Here is a 27,951-nt window from a genome sequence, read left to right as displayed (position 1 = left end):
ACCTGTAGTTATTATGCCAGCACAATGTGCTCAATCATAGAAGAAGATTAACCATGAGGCATTGTGGCTACACCTGGGAAAGAAACGTTCGAATGTGAAAATGCCATATACACTTAACATATTCCATATAATCATATCTCACCTATAATAGAATACCTACTCGATAAATTATGGTTCCTGATGACCCTAATACTGTATCAGTTGAACGGAGTTTAGTAATGATCATATGGCAACCGATTGTGATCAAGGTTACGACTTGAACAGCTATCCGTTTGTCACCTCTTCGGATCCATAAAACATGTGCAATATGGTTGCATGCATGGAAGAGCCAAACTCTTATGTCTAATCCCTTTCATCATCCGAATCATCTTTACCATCACCCCTTTGTGAAGGTAATAAGCCTGACTGTTGACCTATTAAACCTTTCTCCCTTCGTCTTTTTACATCCCACTATGTCAAAACAATGAGTTTATCAGCATCTCTATTTCTTCCTTTCTGAGAGGTGAATCCGAGGTAATGACGTTTTACGTTACTTACATTATGTACCCTTGCAAAGTTAACTTCCATCACTGTTATTTGTTCTCTCAAAAACTCTAAATCTTCTACTGTTTCTTCATGTGATTTCTTGGCTGTTGACAATTTATTCGTTAAAAGGTCAATTGCTTCTTGTAATGGATACATCAACATTATATTTGCCTGAGATACGAAAGGATAGATTGATTAATCAGTTAATGTAGATATAGCAGGTGAAGAGCATTATAGGCTTAAGGAGATTGACATTTTTTTAAGAAGAAAGATGGATGATATCATTGGTAATATAACTTACACCTAACCATAATCCAACTTCTCCTGTTTCCGTAATTTGAGCTTCTGCATATAATGTATCATTTAATTCAAATAATGTTTTTAAAGGTTCTTCCTCCTTTTTCTCTTCATTGTCTTCTTCATCCAAATCATCTAAATCATCGTCACTCAACGCTTCTTCTACAACATCTTCACCCAAACTTTTCTTACGTCTAATCTGTAAGAATTTTACAACTTGTAAAGTTTGTTCCATATCTGGTATTTTACCTAACAAAGCTTTACGTCGTTGTTGTAATGATATTTCCATATATCGATATTTGCTATTTACATTTGATATTACAACATATAATTTTCGTTAATCAGCGTTTATGGTTGTAAGAAATTAGTCAAGAAGGGGTAATAGATGAGAGATACTTAGCATAACCATGACTTACGCAGTAGTCTCTTCAAACTTCTTCATCGTACTTTGAATCTCAGCATCTTTACCTCCAACATAATCATCCACATCGGCCTAATTTGAATGAAACGTTAACTGGAATATCTAATGATACTAGACTCTCAAAGGCGTATACTTACCACGAAAGGGGCTTTGGGGATACCTCTTGGGTTGGTTTCCATTTGACCTTTTGATGAAGAAGCTGCTGTAGCCATTGTTCTGAATGACGGTCGCTGATTTTCGAGATCAATATACTAAAAGATAGTCAAAGAAAGTTAAAGATACTTTCAAGCGAGTATAAGTAAGATACATGTCGAAAACACATTAACCCAACGGAAAGAGAGGTTTGTGCGAGCCTTATATCTTGGATTACGATTTCTCTTTAATCAGATTTTGATTCCGCTAATACAGTGTCTTAAAATCGTAATTAGGGTTTCAAAATTCATGTTTACCAGTTCTTCGAGTGGAGGTTCATCAGAAAAAGTTGAAATTATGTCAAATGCAGAATGATGATTGCTTCTCAAATCTACCTTGTCTTGTTATACCAGCTTCAAAGCATCCTTTGAACGTCTCCAATAACCATCGTGCCACTCACCAACCTGCTCCCCCAAGGAAAACTTATACACAGTATGGATCAGCCAAACGAAGGTTCAACTTCCACTTTACCCCTTGTCGAAGAGGTACCACTCTCTCTTGATGAATATGTCAGATATGGTAGACAAATGATCATGCCTGGTTTTGGTTTACCAGGTAAGTTCACTTGATCCAAAGCACCCCTTTAGGAGATAGATACTGAAATGATGAATGTGACCATTTGATCACCTCCTTATTGGGATAATAGCTCAACTCAAGCTCAAGAATGCCAAAGTAGCAGTAGTTGGAGCGGGTGGATTAGGTTGTCCAACATTACAATACCTTGCTGCTTCGGGTGTCGGTATGTTCAGCTGCTCAGCTTACTATCTATCTCAGCGAGTAGCTGATGACCTGGTAACTCATCAGGTACAATCGGTATATTCGATCACGATCATGTCAGTCTAAGTAATTTACATCGTCAAGTTCTTCATACAACCGATAGAGTAGGTATGAATAAAGCCGAATCTGCTTGTATCACATTATCGGCGTATGTCACATACTATACTCTACCTGACTCTTATTACCATATCTCTGACTTCTGGAAAAATATTGCAGAAACAACCCTAGTGTAAATCTTATCGCCCATCCTGTACCAATATCACCTTCAACAGCAATCTCCCTTTTGAAGCCATATACATTATTAGTAGATTGTACAGATCGACCTTTAACTCGATATTTATTATCTGATGCTTCAGTTCGATTAGGCATACCTTTAGTTTCAGGAGCAGCAATCTCATCAGCAGGTCAATGGGCAGTTTATGGAGGATCTACAAAAGCAGGTAAAAGAAGAGCATGTTATAGATGTATTTGGCCAAGTGTTTTGCCTGGTTCAGGAGGTAAATGTGAAGAAGAAGGTGTTTGGGGTGTGGTAACTGGCTTAGTAGGCACTGGTATGGCAAGTGAAGTCATAAAGCTTATTATAGGTAAAGAAGGTATGTCAGCTGGCTTGATGATTTGTCCTTGAGCAAAATCGCTATAAGCTGATACCTGATCTACCAGATCCCGAACCATTATTACATCTCCATCATCTCTGTTCAAACCCTCTGATAAGAACGATACGTATGAAAGGACCTTCACCTAAATGTATAGCTTGTGGACCTAATGCAACAATAACGAATGATTTGGATGTGTATGGCTACGAATCTTTCTGCTCGGCGGCTATGGGTCCAGATGTCAATGAAGATTCTGGCTTGGTAGATGGAAGTGAGGGTGAAAGGATCGATGTCAAGGTGAGATAATCATAGCTTTTTTGTTCATAACGGGCCGCACGATCTGACATGGGCTTTCTTACAGGAATTGGCTTCGCTATTGAAATCTACATCCGGCTCACATGTAACATTAATAGATACTCGGCCACCAGTTGAGTACGGTATCTGCTCTTTACCAGGATCCACAAGTACGTACATAACGCTTTACAATATCTGTCAAGGACCTTTAGCTGATATCTTTGCTTTAGATATACCTCTACCGACTATCCTAAAAGATCCCTCTTCTATACCATCCACTCAGGAAACTATATTCTTATGTAGAAGAGGAAACGATTCTCAATTGGCTGCAGACGCTTTACGCAAAATCTCAAAAGATAATACTAAAATCAGAATAAGGGATGTCAAAGGTGGTTTGAGAGCTTGGAGTAGAGATATCGATACCGAGTTCCCTGTCTATTAGATAATGATATTTTTTGAAGTAGTTCGTTAACATGAGGGACTATGGTTGTTGTAAAATCGTTTTTGTGTCGCTAGATGATAATTGTTAGACTTTATATACTCCCGTCAAGATGCAAATATATGTATATATTACTTTGTTCTTTGGATACTTGATGAGACACACGACTTGTTGATGATTAATGGAGTACATTCGATGTTATATAGCCTTTGAATATTCTATTACTGTATCACAATTACCTTGACCACCAGATGACCTAACACAGACAAAAGGTGGACCTTCACCTTCGTCCCTCTCCCTATTATCCGGTATAACGCATTTGATATCTTCACTATTAATGGTAAAAATTCACATTTTGTTAGTCAGTTTCCTAAATATAGTCGAAACAAAATAATGTATGACTTACGGATAAGGACAAGGACAATCTGCTGGAGTAGGTACACAAGCTAAAGAAGAAGGACAAACGTAACCTGCTCTACAGTGTACTGTGAAGTACGAAAAATGATGGAATTAGCTTTTACGTATAAAATGAGATAGAAGTATCAAATCAAAAGCCTATGCATCAGGAGATGATATACATGAAATGGTAATGGGCAAGTATGAATGATCAATGTAATAGAGAAGAAATTCCGAATGTATCTGAATTTGAGAAATGACGAAACTCTGTACATACCAGTATCCATTTCGTTCCATCCTTTATGTTCCCTTCTTATACCATGATCATTTTGGTGTTCGTGATGTTGATGTCCATGACCATGTCCACCAAATGGGAAACCCCCTTGAAAGAATCCACCAAATTGCGCTAATGTTAATGGTAATAAAAATAACGTTATTATGAATGTTCGTAACATGTTGGTCTGAACTAAGACCATGTCAAATACTGGATGAAGGTGAATAGCTGGAGTTTTATGAATGTGACTACGTTTTTAAAATAAATCAGATAGAAAAGGCCATCAACTTGTAAGTAATGTCAAAGGGGGAAATATAGACAATCCATCCACACGTTAAATCAAACTACATTGATGAAATGGTGTTTTTGATGCCAAATGTGGAGGTTGTCCACTAGGTGCTGTCTATGGTGACATACTATATTCTTCTCGACACTGCTTCTACTGTATGCAACGTTAAATCAATTGCGAGCTATGTGTTCAGAACAACGCATCTATGCATGAGGACAATCGTATTATACTTGATTTATTGCAATTGATAGGTAATTTGGAATACAGGATAAAACGAAATTAATTAAGCACTACCTCTCTTCTTCCTATCTTCCTCCCAAGCTTCTTTTCCATCTTTATTCTCATCAAATTTGAACGTGGGTAAATCTAAAAGTATAGTAGATTTTAACCATTGTGGGAATTTTGAATATAATGTAGGTGGGAAAGGTATAATTATAGAAGTTCTTCTTAAATATAATTTATAATTTGACCAAATATCATTTTCTGGTTCAGGTAATGTAGTGAAGCCTTGTTGTGATCCAGAAGAAGATGAAGATGATGATGATGAGGGATAAGACATCAAGAAAAATTTCTTAGCAGTAGGTTTTTCTGCTGTAGGTAATCCTGAAGCAAATAATAATAAAACCATTGTTAATAAAGGTGCTAATATAGCTGCGTATTGTGCTGATTTTGCTGATTTTGGTAAGAATCCATTGACGGTTGGGGTTACTATTTTAACAGTATGATGAAAACAGGATATATTTGATCAGTCATTACATCCGTACAATAGCAGACCCCAGAAGCTCATCTCAGGAGCACAAAAGATCTAACTCACAGCAGAGAAGCCATAATCCCCAATGCAAGGTAATTTCACCGAAGTATGGTGGATGTCTGATAACGAATGAAAGGTTCAGCTTTTGAGAACCATATCCGAAAACAGATGTCTTGATGTGGGAGCTGAGCCGAACTTACCGTGAATAATACCACAAACCTTTATTACAAGGTTGACCTTTTGGTGGGTTTGATGATTTGAACATGTACTAAAAAAGATTCGATGTGATGTGAATAATCGTTTGCAGAGAACCGAGCGTAAAGGCAAGAAAGAACCGAAAGTATTGGGAGAAAAAGAAACTCACTTTTTGTACATCTCCAACGGACTCCCAGAAGAATCCAATCGCGAAAAGTATGATACCTATAATATCGGTTGCTTTACCGAATGATGGATCTCCCGACCTTAGAGGCGATGATACAGCTGGTGAATTCAGTATAACAACAGGTAGAGCTATAATCAGAATGGAATTAGGGACTCCAAGTTAGCTTGATAACACAAGGAAAAGTAACATCAGAAGTGCTGAAAACGTTAAAGGATAAAGGATAGAGGAAGAGAAATTGGAATATGGTGAACTTACAGACTGTCCAGACCCATACAATTTGCCCAACCCAAAATCCAGCAAATTTGAAGAAATGACTTCTGATGTCGTCAAACCGTGTATCGCCTACAGTAAGTATTTAGTTTTATGAGTATCGATTATATGATACAGGGAAAAGAATGGTGAATTAGAGCGATGATACACTTACTACCTGTTTTCAATACTCTAAATAAAAGGAATCCAGCTAATCTAGCTGCCCATAACATTGTCAGAACGGATGCACTATTATCACCACATTACTATGATCAGCTATATAACGATAACCATAGCGGTCATAGAACAAAGCAGCTTACATAATATTTCTATGAGAGAAGACAGTTCCAAGCGAAGAAAATCAGGAGTTAGTCCATAATATTCTGATAAAATTGCAGTGATATACATACCTAGCTGTATAAGCTGTTCACAAGGGACACGTTATCAGCATTAGCTCCCTATCTTTTTCATCTTGAATAATAGGTGAAACTTACTACCTCCGGTGGTCAATGTAATCAAAGCCAAAATGAAGAAGTTTGAACCACCTGTGAAACTGCGATAGAAATTTGACCAGCAAAAATGTAAGCAAGCATATTGATCATTTCATGAATTACCAATGCAAAAAGGTGAGATTACTGACTCTGTTACTTTATCAAACTAAATATAGGAAGTTGCCAGTTCACCAGTCAGCATCAAGCAAACTTTGCTTCTCGATATAAAGGTAGAATACAAACTTACCTTGAATGTCCATGCTATAGCAAAACCCAACATTTGCCAAGCCAAAGTTATCAAGAATGATATAGTCAGATTATACTGATCTATTATAAGATACGTTGGTGACATCTTGCTTTGTGAATTGATCCTTGTATTTTGTAAGAAAGACCAAAGAGATGCCTTGATAAAGTTGATAAAGGATACTTATGATGTGTATCTGAGCAACTATTATAACGATAATAAGTCGATTGAAAGGAAGAATCCTCAAATTGTTATTTTGACCGAGCTGAGTACCTCTTTTCCGAGATGATAAAGTCCTGCTCCTCTTTATATGTTCATTTGAGACGAACAATTCGAAATGGTCTTTAATGTAAACGCGGTCAATCATGCCCGAATCACAGATGTCCATATCCATGACTTTCATACCTCTACTTTCAACATTTATCAGGAGGAACGATGGTGACATAATACCGAGTACAAACGTAAAAATAAAAGTATTTATTCGATCGATGATGATTCATCACAATTAAGGCACGGTTATTTGGTTATCGAGCATCGGGTAACTCAAATTGGCACTGTTGACTGCTAACTGTTCTTATGAAGTTTGTATTGCTTGTCCACTCTCATCTCCAGTTATGATATGTCTGATTTTCATCGTTCGTGGAAATCAATGAGAAAATATGCATGCATTACTTGAGTTCTATGTATGAGTGACATCTATATCGTTCTTCATCTCTCGTTGCGTCTACAGCAGAACGATCACAACAACCGTTATCCAAGGAGCCCAAATGTATGTGTAAAAAGGAATATCCTTAACTCCAAACATCAGTCATAAGTCGCTGTATGTATAGATTAGATAAATCGCATATATAGTCAGCATCAGGATCACGAAAGCTAAAGAAATGGCAGCCACGACATGAGGATATCTCGTTTAACATATGATGGCAAACTCACGTTTCTCTCTTTGAGCATTTTCAATTCTTTTACACCTTCAACTTCAGCTGAACCACCTTTAGCTTCACCTAACATTTGAATCAATCTTTCTTCTACAGCTTTTGACATGCTTTTAGCATCACCACAAATATAGATATAAGCTCTTTTATCTATAATTAAAGGTGCTAATTCAGATCTTGCATCATGTATCAAATCTTGAACGTATACTTTACCTAAGTTCAGACGAAATGTCAGCACGGTCCAAAAAAAGGGTGTCAATGGGTAGAGGACTTACTTCCATCAGGTTTGGTCATTTCTCTTGAAAAAGCAACTTTCATTCTCAATACACCATTCAATTCTTTTTCATATTGTGGCCATTCATCTTTATATAAGAAATCTTCATTTGATTTCCTACATCCATAAAACAGATACATCGGTGCCCAATCTTTCAAAGCGTCAGGACCATTTTTCTCAATTGCTTTTCTTGCAAGAGCAATTCTTTCTTGAACGAATCCTCTAAATGGAGCTACACCTGTTCCGGGACCAATCATGATTATAGGTACTTTAGGTGAAGTTGGTAATCTAAATGTTGATCTTCTTACATGTATAGGTACTTTGTAAACATTTTCTTTAACGTAATTATTTCTTGGTCCACTTAATTTATATGATGGAACCTTTTTCATTGTAACTCCTTCTAAAGCTTCTTTAGTTTCGTCTGAAATTGGTGTACTAGAACCTGAATGAGCATTTTTAACGTTCAAAATGAAATTTGTTGATAATCCAAATACCCATCTTGGTTCATGATGATGTATAGGTGAAGCTTTTGATTGGTATTTTAATACTACAGCAGTTACATGAATTGAATTTGGATTTAATTTTGAAGAAGATGAAATCGAATAGTATCTAGGTTGTAATCTTGGTACGTTTGAAACAATTCTATCAAAAGGTATATTCCATTTGGTCGATTTAATTGGTAATTCGTGTTGATTTACATCATCACCTACTGAAGCTTGTAAAACTTCAGCTAATTTCAATGCTGGACCATCAATTTCTTTTTGATATAATTCTTTATTTGTACCCCATGAAACTAATTTTTCTTTTGATTCTTCATTTGGTGCATATCTTGATAAAAATGATATAGTTTGTCTTGATGCGATAGCTGAGATATCCAAATAATGTCTAAAAATAGCATCATATGTTGCAGGCGTAGGGAATGGTACTTTTGCTAATGCAGGATCTAAAGATTCAATATCGACGATTCTAAATCTATTTTCTTCTGAATCTAAACCTAAAACACTTAAGATTCTATCAACTTCGATATCAGGATTTGAAGGCCAAATTCCTACGTGATCACCATGTTGATATGTTAAACCTGAACCTGTTAAATCAAATTCAATATGCACACAATTTCTATCACTATCGACTGTGAATAATTCTTTTGAAGCTAAAACTGGAGCTGGATAAGGATTTTTTAATCCGTATCCACCTGATATAGGTGTACTTGCTCCACTTGCAGAAATTAAAGCTCTAGCAGATAATTCACCATGAAAAACTTTTTCAGGTGGATGACTTGTAACTTCTGTAACTAAGAAATCAGCTACATCACCTGAACCACCTTCTTCAACATTTAAAACTTTTGAAAATTGTTCCCACATTGGATCTTTCCATGCTAAATAATCTTCTTCCATTGATTTATCATCATCACCTTCACCTCTTTCACCAATTCTTTTAGCACCTAAATTTGTTAATTTTTCATCCAATTTTCTTGCAACTTCATTATAAAATTCATAAGTTTTATTACCTAAACCGAAGACAACATAATTTAAATTCTCTAATCTATTTCCACCTTCAGAAAACTCAGGTTCTTCTTCAGATAATAGTTCCATTAATGCTGCTGCGTTATCAGTGGGTTCACCTTCACCATATGTAGCCATCACAAATATCACAACTGAATTTTCAGGTACTCGATCTAATAGATTCATATCATACTCTTCAGGATCACATACTAATGATGATAATCCAAATCTTGATTTAGCTTCTTTAGCAAGTCTAATAGCGTATTCTTCAGCAGTACCAGTTTGAGATCCGTAAAATATGACAGCCCGTTTTCCCTATATCCGTGAAAATTTGGGTGTCAAGCGAAGTGTAAGGCAATTGATAAAAGGGAGAAATAACATAGACCCGTCAATCAGCAATGCGTATCTACATAATCGGTTTGTGCAAAAACACTTACAGCTCTTTCCATTTTACCTACGAAATCTCTGGGATCTCCCTCTTCTTCAACTTTATTGATTTTCGAAGCGGCCAATCCATTTTGCTTTGGTGCAATGGGTTTACCGCCAATGAAGGGAAGCGATTCTCTGAAGAGGTAAAGAAGGGGTAGCGAAACAGTCAACAAGATGATGAGAATATCGAGTTGAGTGGCCATATTGTCGAAAAACCCGATCAGTCGTTACTGTGACTGAATGAACAAAGATTTGATGATCTGTGTTTTGACGATCTGATGGAGAATTAATGGGAGCTTTGGGGGAAATCCAATCAACCAGTTGGTTAAATCTACTAGATAGATATGCTGAAGATTGACACGTCGATGCAAGTATCTCTTCTTGCAGGATGTGTTGAAAGATATCAGCCAAGCTTATGGTTGTTAGGATCGTCAGATAAGTGAATATAATGAATGACCCGGCCGAAGGGGTGACACGATAATCTTTAATCTGAAATTGTTTGGACTTTTTTTGTTTTTCTTTTGTACGTACGGTAAATCGGAGTATGACGGGTTACTTACGCGCTGGGAAATCTCGGTCTTCAGGGTAACAGGGTAAACTACACGTGTAAGTGATCATGGGGACAACAAGCTTAAGCTTGGGTATAGTGTGTATAACCTTAGTAGTATCCTGGTATCCTGATCAAAGCTCAAAAGTATGCTTGCTTACAATATCGGCAGCCTTTTACTCACTACTTGCTCTCTAGACTGTGTCTGTGTATCTATGTGTCTATGTGTCTATGTCGCCCGAAAATCAACAATCACTAGCTCAGTCGTCATCATCCGCTCAACGTGTTTTGACAATGTGTATACACTGAAACTACGATCTGTAGCGCATACTATCGAGCAGATATAGAAGTTGGACACACCCTTTATCTCATAGATGATGAACGGATTGATCAAAAACTACAAGCACTACAGTGAGATATGTATATCCAATAGTATGGTCAAGATGAGACACTATAGGAAAATACATTGACGACTCCTTCCCAGATTCATGCTACCCTGGTACGTATCCAAAGGTACATCCCGATGCAGATCTCACACTTATTCCTACATCAACGAAAATCTAGTGAGAGACTCTGTATCGATACATCTACTTGATATCTTGGTTGATTTATTGCTCAATGCTCATGACGATCTATGAACAGTTGAGGTAATATGGGAAAACTAACGTTCCCGCCGGTAGACTCTTCACCTCAATCAAACCCTTCGATTGGCCAAGGGATCTCCCTAGAACAACAAGACGACCTCTTCCTACTCCTCCGCAGGCTATTTCTGATTTACCTGTTGATACTGCCGTAGGTGGATCTAGATTGCATTCCATCACAAACACTAGATTGGGTATAGATGATTTAGCCGACGAAGAAGGAGAAGGGTTACCGGCGTATTTAGAGGAAGCTAATGAAGATGAATTGGTAATTGATAACCCTACTGGAGGAGTCGAGCGGGTGATAAGTGACTCGCTCGTCCCGAATATATCAAAATCAGTTGAGAATATCCAGCTAAGTACCGCAACGAGTCATAGTCAAGAAGAGAGTTCCGGTAGGACAGGCGACAATACAAGGTTTGGAAGATGGCGAGATTGGGGTGAGTAATATTCGTATCACGTCATCGTTTGTGAATGACCACACCAACTAATAGTGGCACATCATCTTGGTAGTCGAAAAAAGAACCTCGGATCGTATAGACGATGATACTGACATCCCTTCCGGAAGTAATGCTCAACCTTCAGTGAGTAAATAGAAAGTTAATCTAATGAAAGATAGAAAATTCGAATAATTGATAGGCACCCCGTTGGTCGTTCCAGCTTCCTACCATCCCTATCCCGCCATCTTACAGCAATGCCGCACCGCAAACTCATCAAAGATCATCTTCTCTACCAGTCCGATCTTTTCCTACTGGTGCTCAATTGACACTTTTACCTACTGCATCACTTCAGCGATTGGATTATGGCCCTCCCTCTTCGTCACATTCGAAATATCCGATCAATTGCGCATGTCCGCTACCAACCACAAATCTGGTTCTACTGGGTACCACGAATGAACTCAAAGTCTAAAATACCGATATTAGAGATAGTCAAGCGACTAAGACTATATGGGTGAACTTACCGGTATGGGAAATCCATCCATTATCAATGAACTCAAGCTCTTCGACAGGACATATCATTCTACTAGTTGGCGGGGTCGAAGATACTTCAAAGGGTTACTCAAAACCGAAGAAGAGTTCAGGTACTGAAGTTCGTATATATAACTTGAGGTCCTTGATATCATTAGCTAGATACACCAATTCTCAATCTAACCAATATGGAGGTATAGACTTGTCTAAGGGGAAGGAGAAAGGTAAAGGTAAAGCCAAAGCAGATACCGAATGGACGACCACGAACACTTTGACACTTCGAGACTTGTCAATTTCCCAACCTAATATTCCACAGGAGGAATTACCTAAAGCGTTATCCGAAGATTATACTATTCTACGTTCAGGTAGAGGTAGTTCCACTCAAGGTGATACATTGTTGGTGAAAACCTATATTTCAGCTTCAAGGATTTTCGTCGTTATCGGTACTTCCAGCTCTATCGTTATCTATGGTGCGTTACGTTCGCCGAATGAAAATTCAGGAGGAATCGGTGAATTCACCTCCGCAAGAACGTTTTATCTACCTTCGCAGCCAAATCATATCTCCTTCATCCAATTACCTTCGATTCATGATTTGCCTATTTCCACAACACAGCAAGCCGATTTACAAGATGACACAGCAAGTTTATTCTCCTATGATGATAGATCACCCATAAATACCAGAAGCTCAAACGAAAGTGGAAACACATTACCTAGACCGCCTCCATCTATAAGAGAAGCTGAAAGATCGGATAATAACATCCCAAGTCTAGGCTTATATGTTAGTTTCGGATCCAGAGCTTGTTTAATTAGAGTCAGCGATTCAACAGTCTTAGATCTCAAGCTGCAGAGCAAGTCTTCATCAGTCGGTAACACCATCGCTATGGGATTAAGTGGTGCTTTAACAAAGGGTGATTGGGGAGATATACTCGCTCTGAAATTGAACGGTGGTAGCGAGATTTATGTGGTCACAAGGGGTAAAGAAACGTTCTTGTTCTCGGTAAGTCATTGTATCCCTCACACTTTCACGTTGTTCTAAGATTTATCAGTGTGAGCTATACTGAATAATGTTTTATAGGCGCCTTTTACGATACCTTCACAATCCAATTCGCCTCTACACACAATTTTATGGCCTGAATCACCCTGTTCAGTTTCAGCATCGATAGATTACAATTCAACGATAACAGAAGTGGAGGGTGAAGAAGTTAACATCAGACTGCTTTCGACATCAACAACAGGGAATTTACATGTTCAACATTTGAATTTTTCAGCTTCAAGAATAGGTAAAATGAAATTTAAACCCTTTGGTTCTGTATCAATAGGTAATCTCGCTAAGATTGTCAAGACGGATAATGTCATCTATGATTATCAACAAGAATCACAGGGTCAGCAAAGAATAGATCAAGGTCAAGGCGGATGCTGGATTAGGTATAAGAAGAAAGAGGGAGATTGGAGGATTATCAGTCTTCACAGGGAATAAGGAGATGGACAATATAACCTCGAAGCCATTATCTCCATTGTTATTTGTGATCTTTCTCCAGTCCGTTAGCGTTGGTAGATACCTTATTTCCGTCTCATGAATTATAAAACCCATAACTATGTATACAAGTACCGTGTATTTCTTATTCTTTTGATAGCAGCAGCAGCATCTATTTTCAGCATTTTCATGCGCGTACGGCTAAATTGGCTCGAGATTGCGGTTAGGCCGGTATAAGCGAGGTGAAGGTTTCAGCTACATATCAAAATGAACAACAATAAAGTTAGCGGAACAGCATTCAACGATACTTGCTGAAATCATCATACATCTCAGTGCTTAACTAGATACCATTTAGACCATTTGTTGTCCGGTCATATCTACAACAATTGAAAAGACGTTGTAGCACGTATCGAAATCAAAACGACCCTACATCATGGCTTCTTCTTCTAATGCAGATAAAATTAGACCACCTTTCACGCTGAAATTGGCTCAAACGAAAGATGAAATTGAAGCTTGTTACGATATTAGGATAGAAGTATTCTCAGTAGAACAGGTAAGCTGAAGAACTTGCTTACCCTTGCTCATTAGGACGAGCTCGATTAAAAATATAATCTTAACTAATCACTACAAATTATCAGGGTTTTCCCCTTGATTGTGAAATTGATGAGTAAGTTGTTCTTTTCTCAATTGACTTTTCCTTTCGTTCACTTTCCGAAAAATCAATATATAACAAGATAATTATTCTGATGACGAGAATTACTGCTACGTACATTTCACAGATATGATCCTATCGCATTCCATTTCCTATTAACTACACCAATACCTTCACCACCTTCTGAACAAAGTATTAACCCATCTACAACATCATCAAGTAGTGAAACTGGTGAAGGCCAACAAACAACAGAAAAAGCAATTGGAACTATAAGATATGTACCTACATTATCAAAATTAACGAGATTAGCAATTCATAAAGAATATAGAAAATATGGTTTTGGTAGAGTTTTAGTTGATGGTATGCATGAATGGATTAAACAAAATGCTCTAAATGAAAAATTGAATGTAACGGATGATAAAGAAGGGAAACAGGTGGTCAAGGTTAAATGTCATTCTCAAGTAAGTTTTGAGATTAACTCACAAGATTATCCCATTTGTATAGCATATATTTTGGATTGATGTAATGTGTAACTGATTCTACATCAATTTGACATGCTAGATACCTGTCATACCTTTCTACGCCAGATTGGGATATGTATCGGAAGGATCAGAATTCGATGAGGATGGTGGTAAGTGCAACACACATGTATGATGATCATAGCTGATACCTATACCTTGGTCGCTCAGCACCTCATCAATTGATGGTAAAATATATCGAAATATGACGGATGGGAATATGCGCCAATAATATATAGCTTGTGTCAGAGGGAATGAGAAATATGGGCGATCACTGAGGAACGAATCCTTGATCAGGCTTAGAAAGCAAGATCACTTTAATTTGTTTCAGCGCCAGCCTCAATCGCAAAAAAAGCATAGATGAGGTATATCCTGCTGATGAAACATAAATGCATTAATATTAGATATATATATATATACAATTGCTGTTTGATTTCGTATGAAGGTTTCCTAATTTAGCTACATGGTGTGCAATGCCGGGTAACAGAGCCACGTTCGCAGTACAGCAGATAGCTTTATAATTGATAATGAAGATTGATTACGGTCTACCAAATCGTCTATATGGGATATCTAAAAAGATCAAGGGCAATACATTGATTAAAGCATAAATAGTGATGACTCCTATTCACCTTAGATCTTCTTTGCTAATTTGTCTTTCTTGGCAGCTGCTTCTTTAGCGGCCTCTACAAGAATGTTAATGGTATATTAGCATTTTTTCAGCGGCATTTCGTTTTCAATGTTATAATACTCACCCTCAGCTTCAGCTTCTCTTTGTGCAGCAGCGGCTTCTCTTCGTCTTCTGACTTCTTGTAATCTAGCCAAGTCGGATTTTGCTTCGGTGGTCTTGCCTAAAAGTTCGGATGTAAGGGAATTGTCAGCTGACTGTATCAACTTGTTCTGCATATTGACACATAACGTCAGCGAACTCACCTTGTGCGTGAAGTTTTTGGTATTTATCTTGAGCGGCTTTCTTTTCTGCTGCTTCACTGTCATAACATCAGAGATTAGCATTATTCTCTGATCTACAATTGCAATAATCAATTAGCGATTACTTACCGTTCCTTTCTAGATTGTTGAACTACAGCAGGAGGGTTTTGTTTTTTCTTTGATTGCTGTTGTTGTTGTTGTTTAGGTTGTTCTTCTTCTTCGGAATCACTCTCTTCATCTGAATCTTTTGGTTCTTCGATTTTAACTGATTTTTTGTTGGTTTTACCTTGAGCTTCAGCTTTTTTCCTAGCTCTTCTTTCTGCTCTAGATAATTCTTCATCAGAATCTTCAGGTTCAGCTAATTCTGTATTACCTAATTTTAAATTAATTTCTTTCATTTCGGGTGCTAAAGCTGCAACTTCAGCTGCATGTTGTGCAGCATTTAAAGCTTCAACATCTTCTTCATCTTCATCATCTTCAGATGATTCTTCTTCTTCTTCTGATGAAGGTTGATTCGAAGCTAATCTTGGATCTAAATCACGTGAAAATTGTCTACCACCTCCTCTTGCTACCTTGAATTTACTATAAGTATAAATGAATAAAGATATAACCTTGTAAGTATACTATGATACTTTCCCTTGTAGAAACAGGTACTTTGGCTGATACTCACCCTCTTCCTCGAGATGATTGTGCTGCTCCGCCTCTGGCCATATTATCTATAAATCTCTGCTGATGAGTTGTATTTGATGTGTAAGCTGATGAGTGGTTCAGAGTCTAGCTAGTGATTTTGACTGTGTATGTCGAGATTGAAGGTTTCTCAAAAGGGGAAAAAAAAAGATAGTTGATGGTAATATAATGTTCATGATTGTAGTAACCTTGTGCGTCGAATGACATCCTACATAATTGATTATATTTTATATTGTCCTTGACCTTCTTTTCGTTCCTCGGTTAATTATAGTACAGTACACGCATGGTCATCGCGTGTTATTTGAGGCAAAATCATTACGTAAAGCCAATGTTCCACGACGCGTTATGAACAGCAATAAGATATAATTCAAGCTTGCAGGAGTAAAATCAATAACAACAACGTTTCGGTCAAAAACAAACATTAAATCTGTTTATCAGACCTCTGAAACACATATACATATTGTTGCAGATTTTGACATCGAATTTTACACGATGCCAACGGCAATATCTTCGCCTTCATCAACATCGAATCCACATTCGAGGGCGATATCAAAGAAGTTGTCTGGATCAGGTTCACGATCAGGAACAAATTCACCAGCTGAATCACCATTACAACCATCACGTACGATAAACGCACCTAGAAAATCATCTGGATTAATCTCATCAATGTCAATGAATGATGATATAGCTGAAAAAGCTAAAAGAAGAAAATCAGCTCATTTCTCAGACTTAGCTATAGCTAATAGCGTAAATGCCGAAGGAAAAGATAGATCATCAACTATCACAACAAATGGAAATGAACATGGAAATGGACAAGGGAAAAGAACAGTTTCAGCTTTAGCTGTTCAACAAGCTTCATCAGGTAATCAAACAATGGCACAAAGAAGAGCAAAAAGATTATCTGCTGTTGAACCGGCTATTCAACAACCTGTAGTCAGTATGGAAGTTATGAATACAAATTTTGAAGAATGGATGAAATTAGCTACTGATAATGTGAGTTTCGTATACCAAATGAAATTCATATCTCAACGTTATTTTTTTAGACTGTGTGACTGATCATAGTATGCTACAAAAGAAAATCACTGCAAACAATACATGGAACTTTGCTTTGATTGATTACTTTGCCGATTTAACTCTTCTACGAAATGGACCAGATGATCAAAGTGAGTATTAATATAGTGATTTCGACTTATCCTATTTGACTAATTCATTGCCGTTCTCTACAGGTATCAACTTTCAAAAGGCCTCTTGTACTCTTGATGGATGTATCAAGATCTATACTTCTCGGGTTGATAGTGTAGCTACCGAAACGGGAAAGCTATTGAGTGGTCTTGCAGGCGGGGGAGGTAAGTTGGCTTGCTTGCAATACCGCAATCATTCAGCTCACTTTAAGCACTCGGTATAGCCGCTAATGATGAAGATGGAGAGGACGCTGAAGGAGATGATGAAGAAGGAGGAGAACCTAAAACTACTCGTAAAGTACGTAGTAATGCTCTTGGGTATGTTCGTTTCTAGCTAATGAAGTTCCTATAGACAACCAGTCGATCCGAAGCCACGTTAGCGAAATCTTTCTCTCAATTACAAGTCAAGAAGTTTGATCTAGAATTCACTGTTGATCCTTTGTTCAAGAAAACTTGTGCTGATTTCGATGAAGGAGGTGCTATGGGTTTGCTTATGAATCACCTTGGTGTCGACGGGAAGGGTCGAGTGGTATTTGATGCCGGAGATGCCGGTGGAGAAGAAGAGGAGGAGGAGGAAGAAGAAGAGGAAGAAGAGGAAATGGTGGATTTGGAGAAACTTAGAGGTGTGTCCAAGTAATGCCATCACTGATTACTCGTTTGGCTGATCCGAATCACTACTTCCAGAATTTGTACCCTCCGTCGAAGCCATTCAAGACCTCTATATCTCCGACACCTTGTCATCCTTCAAGTTCTCTTCTGATCCAGATTCCGCTCCTGATTTCGCTACGCTTTTGGGCCTCAAAGACTCGTATAATGATGATGATCCAAGACCGGCGTTCGATAATGAAGATTATGATACTTTGCCTCAAGCGACAGGTGATGGCGAAACGCACGACTTCTTTGGTGACGAAGACTACAATATGGGACCGTCTGCCGCTGGAGGATTCGATGATGGTGCATCAATGATAGGAGATGATATTGAAGCGCATGAGGCATACAATGGACCAGGTATGGGTGGATCATTAGCTATGGTTGGACCAGGAGAACAATTAGGACCATTCGATCCTAGACGTCAAGCTGGTCCAGGAGAATTAGTGATGGCTTTTGGAGCGGGTAATGATGATGCAGAAGGAATGTTCGATTATTTCGATCAAGGTCTTGGAAAAGCTTGGGCAGGTGCACATCATTGGAAATTGCGGAAAGTTACTAGAAAAGGTAAATGGGATCGAACTCTTTCCTTGAATTCTATATCGTTTAATGCTCATTTCGAATATAGATGCTACAGTACCGGTTGGTGGTAGTACAGCAGCTACCAAAACAGCTAAAGCAGCAAAGACACCTTTCACCATTGACTTTGCATCCCCATCAACAGCCGCTACATCATCTAAAACACTTTTCGCTCCCGCTGCAAGATCGTCCATCAGTCTGCCATCGAATCGTGCAACGTCGTCCAGATCAAGCAAGAAGAGTACGGCTGGAAGAAGAAGAGAAGAATGGTTGTTACCTGATGATATGCACTTTAGTAGTAGACAGTTATTGAGATTGTTCTTGAAACCTAAATTTTCGGTAAGCAGCACCAAAACTACACAGAATCAGGGATTAGGCTGATATGATTAATTAGCTACGAATGAGGAGAAACGGAACTGCTACCCGTATGGCAGGTAAGTCTATCAATGGACGAGCGATTTTTAACACGATACTAATAATTTGTTTATCTTGTAGAAAACCCTAATGGAGAGATCGACGAAAACTTCTGGGCACAAGCAGCCGCTGATCGTGTGGATGGTGGAGGTGAAGGAAATGGTCTAGGTGAGACTATTTTAGGTCGAATGACTGATGATACCTGTATCAATGCGCATCGCTAACATCTCATCACTCTGACGCAGACGGCGACTCCCAACCGATTCCATTCGAATCTCAGTTCTTCCATGACGATGTCGATGATGCCTATGTTGACGACGCTCTTGATGTTGGGGACTCTGCAAATATGTATGATGAAGCGGATGATCTACTTCAAGGTTCTCAAGGTATAGAATTGAAGAAGAGTAGACCTGAAAATGTTAACTTCGCCAAGAAAGCTAAGAGAGTTGATGTAAAGAGATTGAAAGACGATATTTGGACTGGATTGAGAAGTCTTGTTCCAGCTGAAAAGGATAGCTCTGAAGATGAGCTTGTGAGTCGACAATTTCTCTCGAATTAATCGTGTCGCGAAAGGATATGCTCTGATGGGAATTGATCTTCCAGGATACACCTCAAACACCCGATGAGACTGAACCAGTCAAAACGTTTGATAATATCATCACGTCTTTGAGATCATCATATCCTCAAGAAAAGATGTCAGAAATATCAACGTCATTCTGTTTTATTTGCTTATTACATTTAGCTAATGAAGAAGGATTAAAGATCGAAACTGCTAGATATGATGGTAAAGATGATGAAGATGTTGGTTGTCAAGGTTACATAGAAGATTATGAGAATGATTCAAGTCCTTTCACTGCAGGTAAAAGTAGTATTGGTAGAATGGATCAAGGTGAAAGAAAAGATAGGATCGTAGGTGAATTGCAAGCCTTGAGAGTTTACAAGGTAAGTCTTTCAGTCTTTCCGCTCAACATGATAAGTGAAGATTCGTTATAACTAATTTTTTGCTGTACTATTTGAATCTGTCTATAGGACCATAATGCCGGAAGAGCAGCATAACAGGACGAGGTTAGATCTGATTATGTTCATCTCGAGATCCCTTATCTATATAACATGTTATTGGGTTACTGTTTATGTATAATATCTACTTCACTCTTAAAGTTTCATGTTCTGTACAAACTCTTATTGACAAATTTCTTGGAGGAAACGATCGACATCGTTCATATTTACGTTTTATCTGAAAGAGATAGAAACATTTGGAAGAAAGGAGGAAAATGCTGTAAACAAATAAACCTGAGAACCGGGTTGGCGTAAAACGTTTAAATTCCTATAGTCGGTAAGCTTAAAAATCTGATTAAAGTTTGTTCATGCGATAGGATATTTTAGTGCATCGTGAAAGATCTTCCTACCTTACCTTATCGCTGAGGAAGGTAGAAATGGGATGTTTGTTATCTTCGGAAAAGAATAAGGTTAACGGTAATCGAAAAAAGATGCTTTATAAAAAACCAAGAATTACCTTTCCTGGTCAGATAAACAAGTGAACTGGATTAAGCGCTGTGAACTTTTTCTTTCAGTGTAAACAAACAAACAAAGCTACAGTCATCACACGTTCCATTCTAATGGCTACAGCCTTTGAACATGCAATCGGAAAGCTTCTTCTTCGGATTTGTTAGCCAAGAAATTGTTTGTTTGCAGATCTTACGTCTTTTCTCACGGCATAAGCAGCAACGATAAGAGAAGTAAACAACCCTTTCAGCTGATGTTAGGGGATTGCCATGCTAACTTTTCTTTTCCTTCGACATGCCTTGTTTGGTTTGTTTGTTTGTTGTTTGTTTGCTTGTTTAGTCCGACTACATGTCTAGTTCGTTTGTTTGGGCTATTTTTTGTCTTCTTCCTACCGAATCCATGCTCCATTTACGCTCGGAACCGAGAATAGTTTTGTTGCGCTCGAAGCTGCTTTGCTATGTTTGGATCATAATACGAGGCGTCTCGCTGACCGAGCCTTAGCTTTGCTTGCTAACATGAAACGCGCTACGACGTGTCAAGCAGCATGTCATTCATTTCATAGTTGAGTGAAATAGTTTGTACTCGTGTAGTAGCAGGAGGGACCCGATTACATTTATCGTAGATCATTTGTCGGCGGCCCCGTATAAAACATGGTAATCTAATTCCCGCACACAGTAAAAAATTGATTCCGTCTTTATCTTGTATGGTGGGGGGCGAATGCAGTAAGCAAGATTAGTTAATCAAACCATTCCCACACCATTCCACCAAAAACATCATACATAATCATCCTCGGACAGCGCTAAGCTTATTCTTTTCCAGCAAATAAACTTTTTCTAATGGCGTTTTCGATAAAAATCCCTACTGATAAGTGAGTAGGGATCTACAGTATCTCACCAAAAGTTCAAAGTAAAGTTCAGACCCAACATTCCTCTGTCAACAAAGTACCAGTATCGAATTTAACCCCATCCGGCGGCCCCCGTTTAGTTTACCCAATTATCATTTTATGTTTGTTTTGTTGTTTTACAAAGTGTTACTTCGTAGACTGACCGAGGTAAATATCAATCAATCGTACATATTCTAAAAATGATAAACAACAAATCAGCATTATACAACAAAGGGCGCCAGGCTGCGTTCGGAGTTGGAGCAGTGTAGTAGACTGTAGATGGACTACTGGGTCGATGCTTACTCAAGCTTGGTAAGATATTATATATATATGTATATGTATATATATATATATATACGTATACATGAAGATGTTTACGAACGGTTCTGTCTTGCGCATTTACATTCTTTTCATCACATATAATTGTTTACTTACTCACATACACTATTGACATCAATACAGGACATTTTTCACTAACTTTGTAATCTCATATCGACAAGACACATTTTATTCAATAATTGGAACAAACACTCAAGAACAGTGTCAACAGTGTCAACATGGCATTCGTAGCAGGTAGTTTACCTGGTAATTATGATCGACAATCACAATATGCAGGTTCGAATGTAAATCGAGTCACATCACATACCCAATATTACAATGATGGAGAAGATGAGATTGAAGATACTTTACCTGCACCAACTGAAGCAGAATTACATGAAAATATTAGTCATTTAGCTAGACAGATGTCTAGAAGATCAGTTAAATCACAAAGATCTCATCGTCAACAACATTCAAATGCGCATGATAATATACACGAACAACGTGAAGATGATTATAATAGTCAAGATGCAACCACATTAGGTGGTAATAATAGTCCTACTCATGATCAAACACAAAATCCTTTTGATTATGAAAAAGATAGTGATTTAGATCCATTTTCAAAACATTTCAACTCTAAAAGATGGATGAAAGGTTTCATGACCGCTTTACAATCAACTGGTCCAATGAAGAAATCAGGTATCTCTTTCAAAAACTTAGCTGTACACGGTTTCGGTTCAGATGCAGGTAAGTTACTTTCCATCATCACTCTATACTATTGATGCTAAGTTGGCTTCATGGAAATTACATAGATTATCAGAAGACCGTTGCAAATATCCCTTTAGCAGGTTTGGGTGCTATAAGGGATCTCATCGGTAATCGAAAAAGAAAAGTTCAAATCTTGAATAGTATGGATGGGTACCTCGAAACAGGAGAAATGTTGGTAGTCTTAGGACCCCCTGGAAGGTAAGTCTTTCAACGCCGTCTATTCATAAGTAAAATAGCATGCTGATTGTTCTCCAGTGGTTGTACCACTATGCTGAAAACCATCGCGGGAGAAATGAACGGTATCTTCCTAGATGAAGCTTCTCAGCTCAACTATCGAGGTAAGCGTCTTCGAGGATCTCAACAAGAAGTATCGCTGATCAGATACCTGCTAGGTATCACACCAAAGCAAATGCACAAACAATTCCGAGGAGAAGCCATTTACACCGCTGAAGTAGATGTCCACTTCCCCAAATTGACCGTCGGTGATACCTTGGCGTATGTAGTCTTCCTACTACTCTATTTCAACACGATATGTATGTTGACGTGATTGGTTTATCCACTGAATATAGCTTCGCTGCTGAGGCTCGTTGCTCCAGAACCCCACCTGGAGGTTTAACTCCCCAAGAGTTCGCCATTAATGCGAGAAATGTCGTCATGTCCATTTTCGGTATCTCTCACACAGTCAATACCATTGTTGGTAATGATTTCGTTCGAGGTGTATCAGGTGGAGAGTAAGTTGTATGAAATATCATGATTGTACTCCGAAGCTGATTTGACTGTCGCATAGACGAAAACGAGTTACTATTGCTGAAGCAGCTTTAGCTGGTGCACCACTACAATGTTGGGATAACTCAACTCGTGGTTTAGATTCAGCCAATGCAATTGAGTTCTGTAAATCATTAAGAACTAGTGCAGACTATTTAGGTGCATCAGCTGTCGTTGCAATTTATCAAGCACCACAATCAGCATATGATGTCTTTGATAAAGTTTCAGTATTATATGAAGGAGAACAAATTTATTTTGGTAAAACTACTGAAGCAAAACAATTCTTCTTGGATATGGGTTTCGATTGTCCTGAACAACAAACTACACCAGATTTCTTAACTTCTTTAACTAGTGCAGCAGAAAGAAAGGCTAGACCAGGATTCGAAAATCAAATTCCTCACACACCACAAGAATTTGTTAGAATTTGGAAAAATTCTCCAGAATATCAAAGGTTACTTCAAGAAATTGATGCTTTCGAACAAAGACATCCTGTACATGGTGAAAGATATGAAGAATTCTTAGCTTCAAGGAGAGCTCAACAATCAAAGCATCTGTAAGTATCATCAAAAACTACCAGGACTTTTCACATATCTTGATTGACTAATTTGTCCCATACTCCCTTAGTCGACCAAAATCACCTTACACTCTCTCTTACGGTGGTCAAGTTAAACTGTGTCTAAAAAGAGGTTTCATGAGATTGAAAGCGGACCCCAGTTTAACTCTTTCTCAATTAATCGGTAACTCCATGATGGGCTTGATCATCTCGTCCATTTTTTACAATCTTCGTGAGTCCCATCAAAACCCATCGACGATGTAATCTAGCTAACAAATACCGATGCTCAGCGGAAACAACCGCCAGTTTCTATAGTCGTGGTGCCCTTTTGTTCTTTGCTATTCTTATGTCTGCTTTTAGTTCTGCTTTGGAAGTAAGTAAAATAGCATTGCGTTTTGAGTTGTAAGCTAACCTGAATTTCAGATTCTTATTTTGTATGCCCAACGAAATATCGTCGAAAAACATGCCCAATATGCCTTGTAAGTGATAAATAATTTGCTCACACATGACATTAAGCTTACTATGTCATCCACTATAGTTACCATCCATCAGCTGAAGCGGTGGCGTCTGCTCTTACCGATATGCCTTACAAAATTATCAATGCTATTTTATTCAACTTGATCCTCTACTTCATGACAAACCTTCGAAGAGAAGTCGGTGAGTATAGTGATAATTTTCCGCATGAATCTCATGACTAATCAAATTTTCACTTAGGACCATTCTTCTTCTTCCTTTTGATTAGTTTCACATGTACCATGGTCATGTCAATGGTTTTCCGATCTATTGCCTCGCTATCAAGAACACTTACTCAAGCTTTAGCTCCTGCTGCGGTGTTGATTTTAGGTTTGGTCATTTACACCGGTTTTGCTATCAACGTCAGTTACATGCACGGATGGGCAAGATGGATGAACTATATCGATCCTATCGCATACGGTTTCGAATCTCTCATGATTAACGAATTCCATGATCGAGAGTACGAATGTTCAGCCATCGTTCCGAGTGGTCCAGGCTATGAAGGTGTCACTGGAACCGAACACATCTGCTCTACAATCGGTTCTAAGCCAGGTTCTTTGGTTGTCAACGGTGATGATTACATTAATCAGTCTTATCAGTGAGTTCGACGCCTCTCCTACGATTGACAGAAAATACTGATAGTTGTGTCAGATACTATCACGCTCATAAATGGAGAAATTTTGGTGTCCTCATCGCGTTCTTCTTATTCTTCACTGCTGTTTACATGTCTGCCACTGGTGAGTTCAGACGGAGCCAACTAGTCACAAACATTAAGCTAACTTTTTCATCAGAATTGATTACCGCTCAAAAGTCTAAAGGTGAAGTGTTAGTCTTCCCCCGAGGAAAGGTACCTAAAGCCTTGAAAAAACGAGTCGGTGACGATGAAGAATCACAGTCGGATGGTAAAGGTAACAAATTGGGTAGACAACCTACTGGAGCTGATCGAGCCGATGCACCTGGATTAATTCAAAGACAAACTGCAATCTTTTCATGGAAAGATGTTGTTTATGATATAAAAATCAAAGGTGAACCGCGAAGAATTTTAGATCATGTTGACGGTTGGGTTAAACCTGGTACATTAACCGCTTTAATGGGTGTTTCAGGTGCAGGTAAAACTACTTTATTAGATGTTTTGGCTACACGTGTAACAATGGGTGTGGTTACTGGTGAAATGTTGGTCGATGGTAGACAAAGAGATGTTTCTTTCCAAAGAAAAACAGGTTATGTACAACAACAAGATTTACATTTAGAAACTACAACCGTAAGAGAAGCTTTGAGATTTTCTGCTTTACTCCGTCAACCAGGGCATGTATCAAAACAAGAAAAACTTGACTATGTTGAAGAAGTTCTTAAATTATTGGAAATGGACACATATGCTGATGCCGTAGTCGGTGTACCTGGTACTGGTAAGTACTGTCTGCGAACGTATACTCTTAGATGACCAATGCGCTAATCAATCATTTATAGGGCTTAACGTCGAACAAAGAAAACGTCTTACAATTGGTGTCGAATTAGTTGCTAAACCTGCATTGTTATTATTCCTTGATGAACCTACATCAGGTTTAGATTCGCAAACTTCATGGAATATTTTACAATTATTAAAGAAATTACAAGAACATGGACAAGCCATTTTATGTACAATTCATCAACCTTCAGCTATTTTATTCGAACAATTTGATAGGTTATTGTTTTTAGCTAAAGGAGGTAAAACTGTATATTACGGTGAAGTTGGTAAAAAATCACATATCTTGATAGATTATTTCGTTAGAAATGGTGCACCACCATGTCCAAAAGGTGAAAACCCTGCTGAATGGATGTTATCTGCTATTGGTGCTGCACCAGGTAGTGAATCTACAGTTGATTGGCATCAATCTTGGTTGAACTCGCCAGAAAGACAAGAAGTTAGAAACGAATTAGAAAGAATCAAACAAGAAAGAGGTTCGCTTCACAATGAAAAATCTGGTGATGCTACAGAAGATAAAGCTGCTTATGCTGAATTCGCTGCTCCATTATTTTCTCAATTCAAGTTGGTCTTAGTAAGAGTAATGCAACAACATTGGAGAACTCCTTCTTATATCTGGGCTAAAGCTGCTCTTTGTATCGCTTGTGTAAGTCATTTTCAATTTCTCCATATTTAGGCGCATAAATACTGAAGAACTTATCTATATTAGTCCATGTTCATCGGTTTCTCCTTCTTCAAAGCTGATACTTCTCAAACTGGTTTACAAAATCAACTCTTCTCCGTCTTCATGGTATGTACCCTTATTGTGTTATTAGAGTTTCGTTCATCACTGATGTGTCCCCCATGTACTGTACATAGCTTTTCACCATCTTCGGTCAATTGGTTCAACAAATGATGCCTCATTTCGTCGTTCAAAGAAGTTTATACGAAGTTCGAGAAAGACCTTCAAAAACTTACTCTTGGAAAGTTTTCATCGCTTCATCAATTGTCTCTGAATTCCCTTGGTCATGCGAGTTTTGCCTTTAAATTCTTAACATCGTTGTTGATGACTGATTGTGGTGCTTGATTTTTTTATCAGTCCTCATGGGTATCGTTGTATTCTTCTGTTGGTATTACCCTATTGGATACTACAGAAACGCTATTCCAACCGATGAAGTAACTCTTAGAGGTGTCATGATGTGGTTATTGGTTGAAACTTTCTTATTCTTTACTTCAACTTTCGCAACTATGATTGTAGCTGGTATTGAAACTGCTGAAACCGCTGGTAATATTGCAAACTTGTTATTCATGATGTGTTTGGTATTTAATGGGTAAGTTCTCGATTGACCTCATTTTCTTTATCTACATTGTAACATACTAATATTGATCTGAACTATAGTGTCTTGGTTTCTAAAGATTCTTTACCAGGATTCTGGATCTTTATGTACAGGGTTTCACCATTTACGTATTTGGTTGAAGGAATGTTAAGTACAGCAGTAGCCAATACAGATGTTGTCTGCGCAGCAAATGAATACCTCAAATTTACACCTTCAGCAGGTAAAACATGTGGTGAATATATGGAATCATATATTTCTATGGCAGGTGGATATCTATTAGATTCAAATTCTACTGGTGAATGTTCGTTCTGTGCTATAAAATCAACAAATACTTTCTTAGCTGGATTCAGTTCATACTATAGTCATAAGTGAGTATATTTCTACTTCTTACCATTATCTATTCTGAACAATACTAACAGATTTTTATTCTACCTCAATTAGATGGAGAGATTTCGGTCTTATGTTCGTTTATATTATATTCAATATCGTTGCTGCCTTTGGTATTTATTGGTTAGCTAGAGTACCTAAAAATTCAGGTAAAGAATCAGCTTCAGAACCTGAACAAATCAATGCTGTTCCTGCTACACAAGAGAAAAGTTCTTCAGACGCTTAATCAAGAGTAAAACTTGATTGGTGATTATTATATATACATACCTACACATGAAAACCTTCAATACGTATACCCTGTGATCTTCTCTCATCTTACGACGGACCATTCTCCCTTCTTTTCCAATAAAATTTAATCAGAATAAAAACCAATAAAACATCAATCAGTATCATTAACCTCAATACAATCCTTTTGCGGACTAGAAAATATAGATTTTGTGTATATGTACTTGTAGCCTTCTAATATAATCTCGTATACCAAAGTATGAATCGATAT

At 38.0% G+C, this 27,951-nt stretch overlaps 12 protein-coding genes across 12 annotated transcripts; 6 read left to right on the top strand and 6 right to left on the bottom strand.

Annotated features, from left to right (window-relative positions):
- Positions 1-342: 342 nt before the first annotated feature.
- L201_001977 (uncharacterized protein) lies at positions 343-1,455 on the bottom strand (the record flags this gene model as incomplete). The annotated part of the gene is made up of 5 exons (XM_066217757.1): positions 343-450; positions 538-696; positions 827-1,124; positions 1,239-1,315; positions 1,381-1,455. The coding sequence occupies 5 exons, from the start codon at positions 1,453-1,455 to the stop codon at positions 343-345; spliced, it is 717 nt and encodes a 238-aa protein (XP_066073854.1).
- Positions 1,456-1,869: 414 nt separating this feature from the next.
- Positions 1,870-3,541, top strand: L201_001976 (uncharacterized protein; the record flags this gene model as incomplete). The annotated part of the gene is made up of 7 exons (XM_066217756.1): positions 1,870-1,990; positions 2,082-2,174; positions 2,240-2,360; positions 2,429-2,805; positions 2,873-3,102; positions 3,167-3,269; positions 3,330-3,541. The coding sequence occupies 7 exons, from the start codon at positions 1,870-1,872 to the stop codon at positions 3,539-3,541; spliced, it is 1,257 nt and encodes a 418-aa protein (XP_066073853.1).
- Positions 3,542-3,736: 195 nt separating this feature from the next.
- On the bottom strand, positions 3,737-4,389 carry L201_001975 (uncharacterized protein; the record flags this gene model as incomplete). Its single annotated transcript, XM_066217755.1, has 3 exons — positions 3,737-3,869; positions 3,945-4,023; positions 4,212-4,389. The coding sequence occupies 3 exons, from the start codon at positions 4,387-4,389 to the stop codon at positions 3,737-3,739; spliced, it is 390 nt and encodes a 129-aa protein (XP_066073852.1).
- A 391-nt stretch (positions 4,390-4,780) lies between these two features.
- On the bottom strand, positions 4,781-6,112 carry L201_001974 (uncharacterized protein; the record flags this gene model as incomplete). Its single annotated transcript, XM_066217754.1, has 6 exons — positions 4,781-5,205; positions 5,312-5,367; positions 5,449-5,516; positions 5,613-5,758; positions 5,886-5,972; positions 6,055-6,112. 6 exons carry the CDS (start codon positions 6,110-6,112, stop codon positions 4,781-4,783), a joined length of 840 nt encoding a protein of 279 aa, XP_066073851.1.
- An 83-nt stretch (positions 6,113-6,195) lies between these two features.
- L201_001973 (uncharacterized protein) lies at positions 6,196-6,722 on the bottom strand (the record flags this gene model as incomplete). The annotated part of the gene is made up of 5 exons (XM_066217753.1): positions 6,196-6,208; positions 6,290-6,302; positions 6,374-6,432; positions 6,520-6,536; positions 6,618-6,722. 5 exons carry the CDS (start codon positions 6,720-6,722, stop codon positions 6,196-6,198), a joined length of 207 nt encoding a protein of 68 aa, XP_066073850.1.
- Positions 6,723-7,405: 683 nt separating this feature from the next.
- L201_001972 (uncharacterized protein) lies at positions 7,406-9,954 on the bottom strand (the record flags this gene model as incomplete). The annotated part of the gene is made up of 4 exons (XM_066217752.1): positions 7,406-7,432; positions 7,548-7,759; positions 7,822-9,637; positions 9,760-9,954. The coding sequence occupies 4 exons, from the start codon at positions 9,952-9,954 to the stop codon at positions 7,406-7,408; spliced, it is 2,250 nt and encodes a 749-aa protein (XP_066073849.1).
- A 575-nt stretch (positions 9,955-10,529) lies between these two features.
- On the top strand, positions 10,530-11,848 carry L201_001971 (uncharacterized protein; the record flags this gene model as incomplete). The annotated part of the gene is made up of 4 exons (XM_066217751.1): positions 10,530-10,594; positions 10,979-11,379; positions 11,453-11,523; positions 11,600-11,848. The coding sequence occupies 4 exons, from the start codon at positions 10,530-10,532 to the stop codon at positions 11,846-11,848; spliced, it is 786 nt and encodes a 261-aa protein (XP_066073848.1).
- Positions 11,849-11,926: 78 nt separating this feature from the next.
- L201_001970 (uncharacterized protein) lies at positions 11,927-13,384 on the top strand (the record flags this gene model as incomplete). Its single annotated transcript, XM_066217750.1, has 2 exons — positions 11,927-12,904; positions 12,983-13,384. 2 exons carry the CDS (start codon positions 11,927-11,929, stop codon positions 13,382-13,384), a joined length of 1,380 nt encoding a protein of 459 aa, XP_066073847.1.
- Positions 13,385-13,814: 430 nt separating this feature from the next.
- On the top strand, positions 13,815-14,760 carry L201_001969 (uncharacterized protein; the record flags this gene model as incomplete). The annotated part of the gene is made up of 5 exons (XM_066217749.1): positions 13,815-13,934; positions 14,020-14,048; positions 14,161-14,494; positions 14,595-14,664; positions 14,723-14,760. 5 exons carry the CDS (start codon positions 13,815-13,817, stop codon positions 14,758-14,760), a joined length of 591 nt encoding a protein of 196 aa, XP_066073846.1.
- Positions 14,761-15,181: 421 nt separating this feature from the next.
- On the bottom strand, positions 15,182-16,189 carry L201_001968 (uncharacterized protein; the record flags this gene model as incomplete). The annotated part of the gene is made up of 5 exons (XM_066217748.1): positions 15,182-15,234; positions 15,304-15,399; positions 15,482-15,537; positions 15,608-16,060; positions 16,149-16,189. 5 exons carry the CDS (start codon positions 16,187-16,189, stop codon positions 15,182-15,184), a joined length of 699 nt encoding a protein of 232 aa, XP_066073845.1.
- Positions 16,190-16,657: 468 nt separating this feature from the next.
- L201_001967 (uncharacterized protein) lies at positions 16,658-20,043 on the top strand (the record flags this gene model as incomplete). The annotated part of the gene is made up of 12 exons (XM_066217747.1): positions 16,658-17,158; positions 17,241-17,328; positions 17,392-17,511; positions 17,571-17,644; positions 17,699-17,969; positions 18,031-18,561; positions 18,623-18,912; positions 18,968-19,007; positions 19,069-19,155; positions 19,233-19,519; positions 19,591-19,929; positions 20,017-20,043. 12 exons carry the CDS (start codon positions 16,658-16,660, stop codon positions 20,041-20,043), a joined length of 2,655 nt encoding a protein of 884 aa, XP_066073844.1.
- A 1,887-nt stretch (positions 20,044-21,930) lies between these two features.
- Positions 21,931-27,681, top strand: L201_001966 (uncharacterized protein; the record flags this gene model as incomplete). The annotated part of the gene is made up of 19 exons (XM_066217746.1): positions 21,931-22,438; positions 22,504-22,657; positions 22,715-22,797; positions 22,852-22,954; positions 23,029-23,190; positions 23,247-23,777; positions 23,849-24,009; positions 24,068-24,150; positions 24,201-24,256; positions 24,316-24,434; positions 24,492-24,888; positions 24,942-25,027; positions 25,082-25,696; positions 25,758-26,398; positions 26,462-26,542; positions 26,611-26,761; positions 26,831-27,062; positions 27,131-27,436; positions 27,510-27,681. 19 exons carry the CDS (start codon positions 21,931-21,933, stop codon positions 27,679-27,681), a joined length of 4,641 nt encoding a protein of 1,546 aa, XP_066073843.1.
- Positions 27,682-27,951: the final 270 nt, after the last annotated feature.

The sequence above is a fragment of the Kwoniella dendrophila genome, chromosome 2 (assembly GCF_036810415.1).
Source record: "Kwoniella dendrophila CBS 6074 chromosome 2, complete sequence".
NCBI classification, from domain to species: Eukaryota; Fungi; Basidiomycota; class Tremellomycetes; order Tremellales; family Cryptococcaceae; genus Kwoniella; species Kwoniella dendrophila.
Note: the sequence above shows the minus strand (reverse complement) of the source record. Positions and strands in the feature narration are given on the sequence as shown.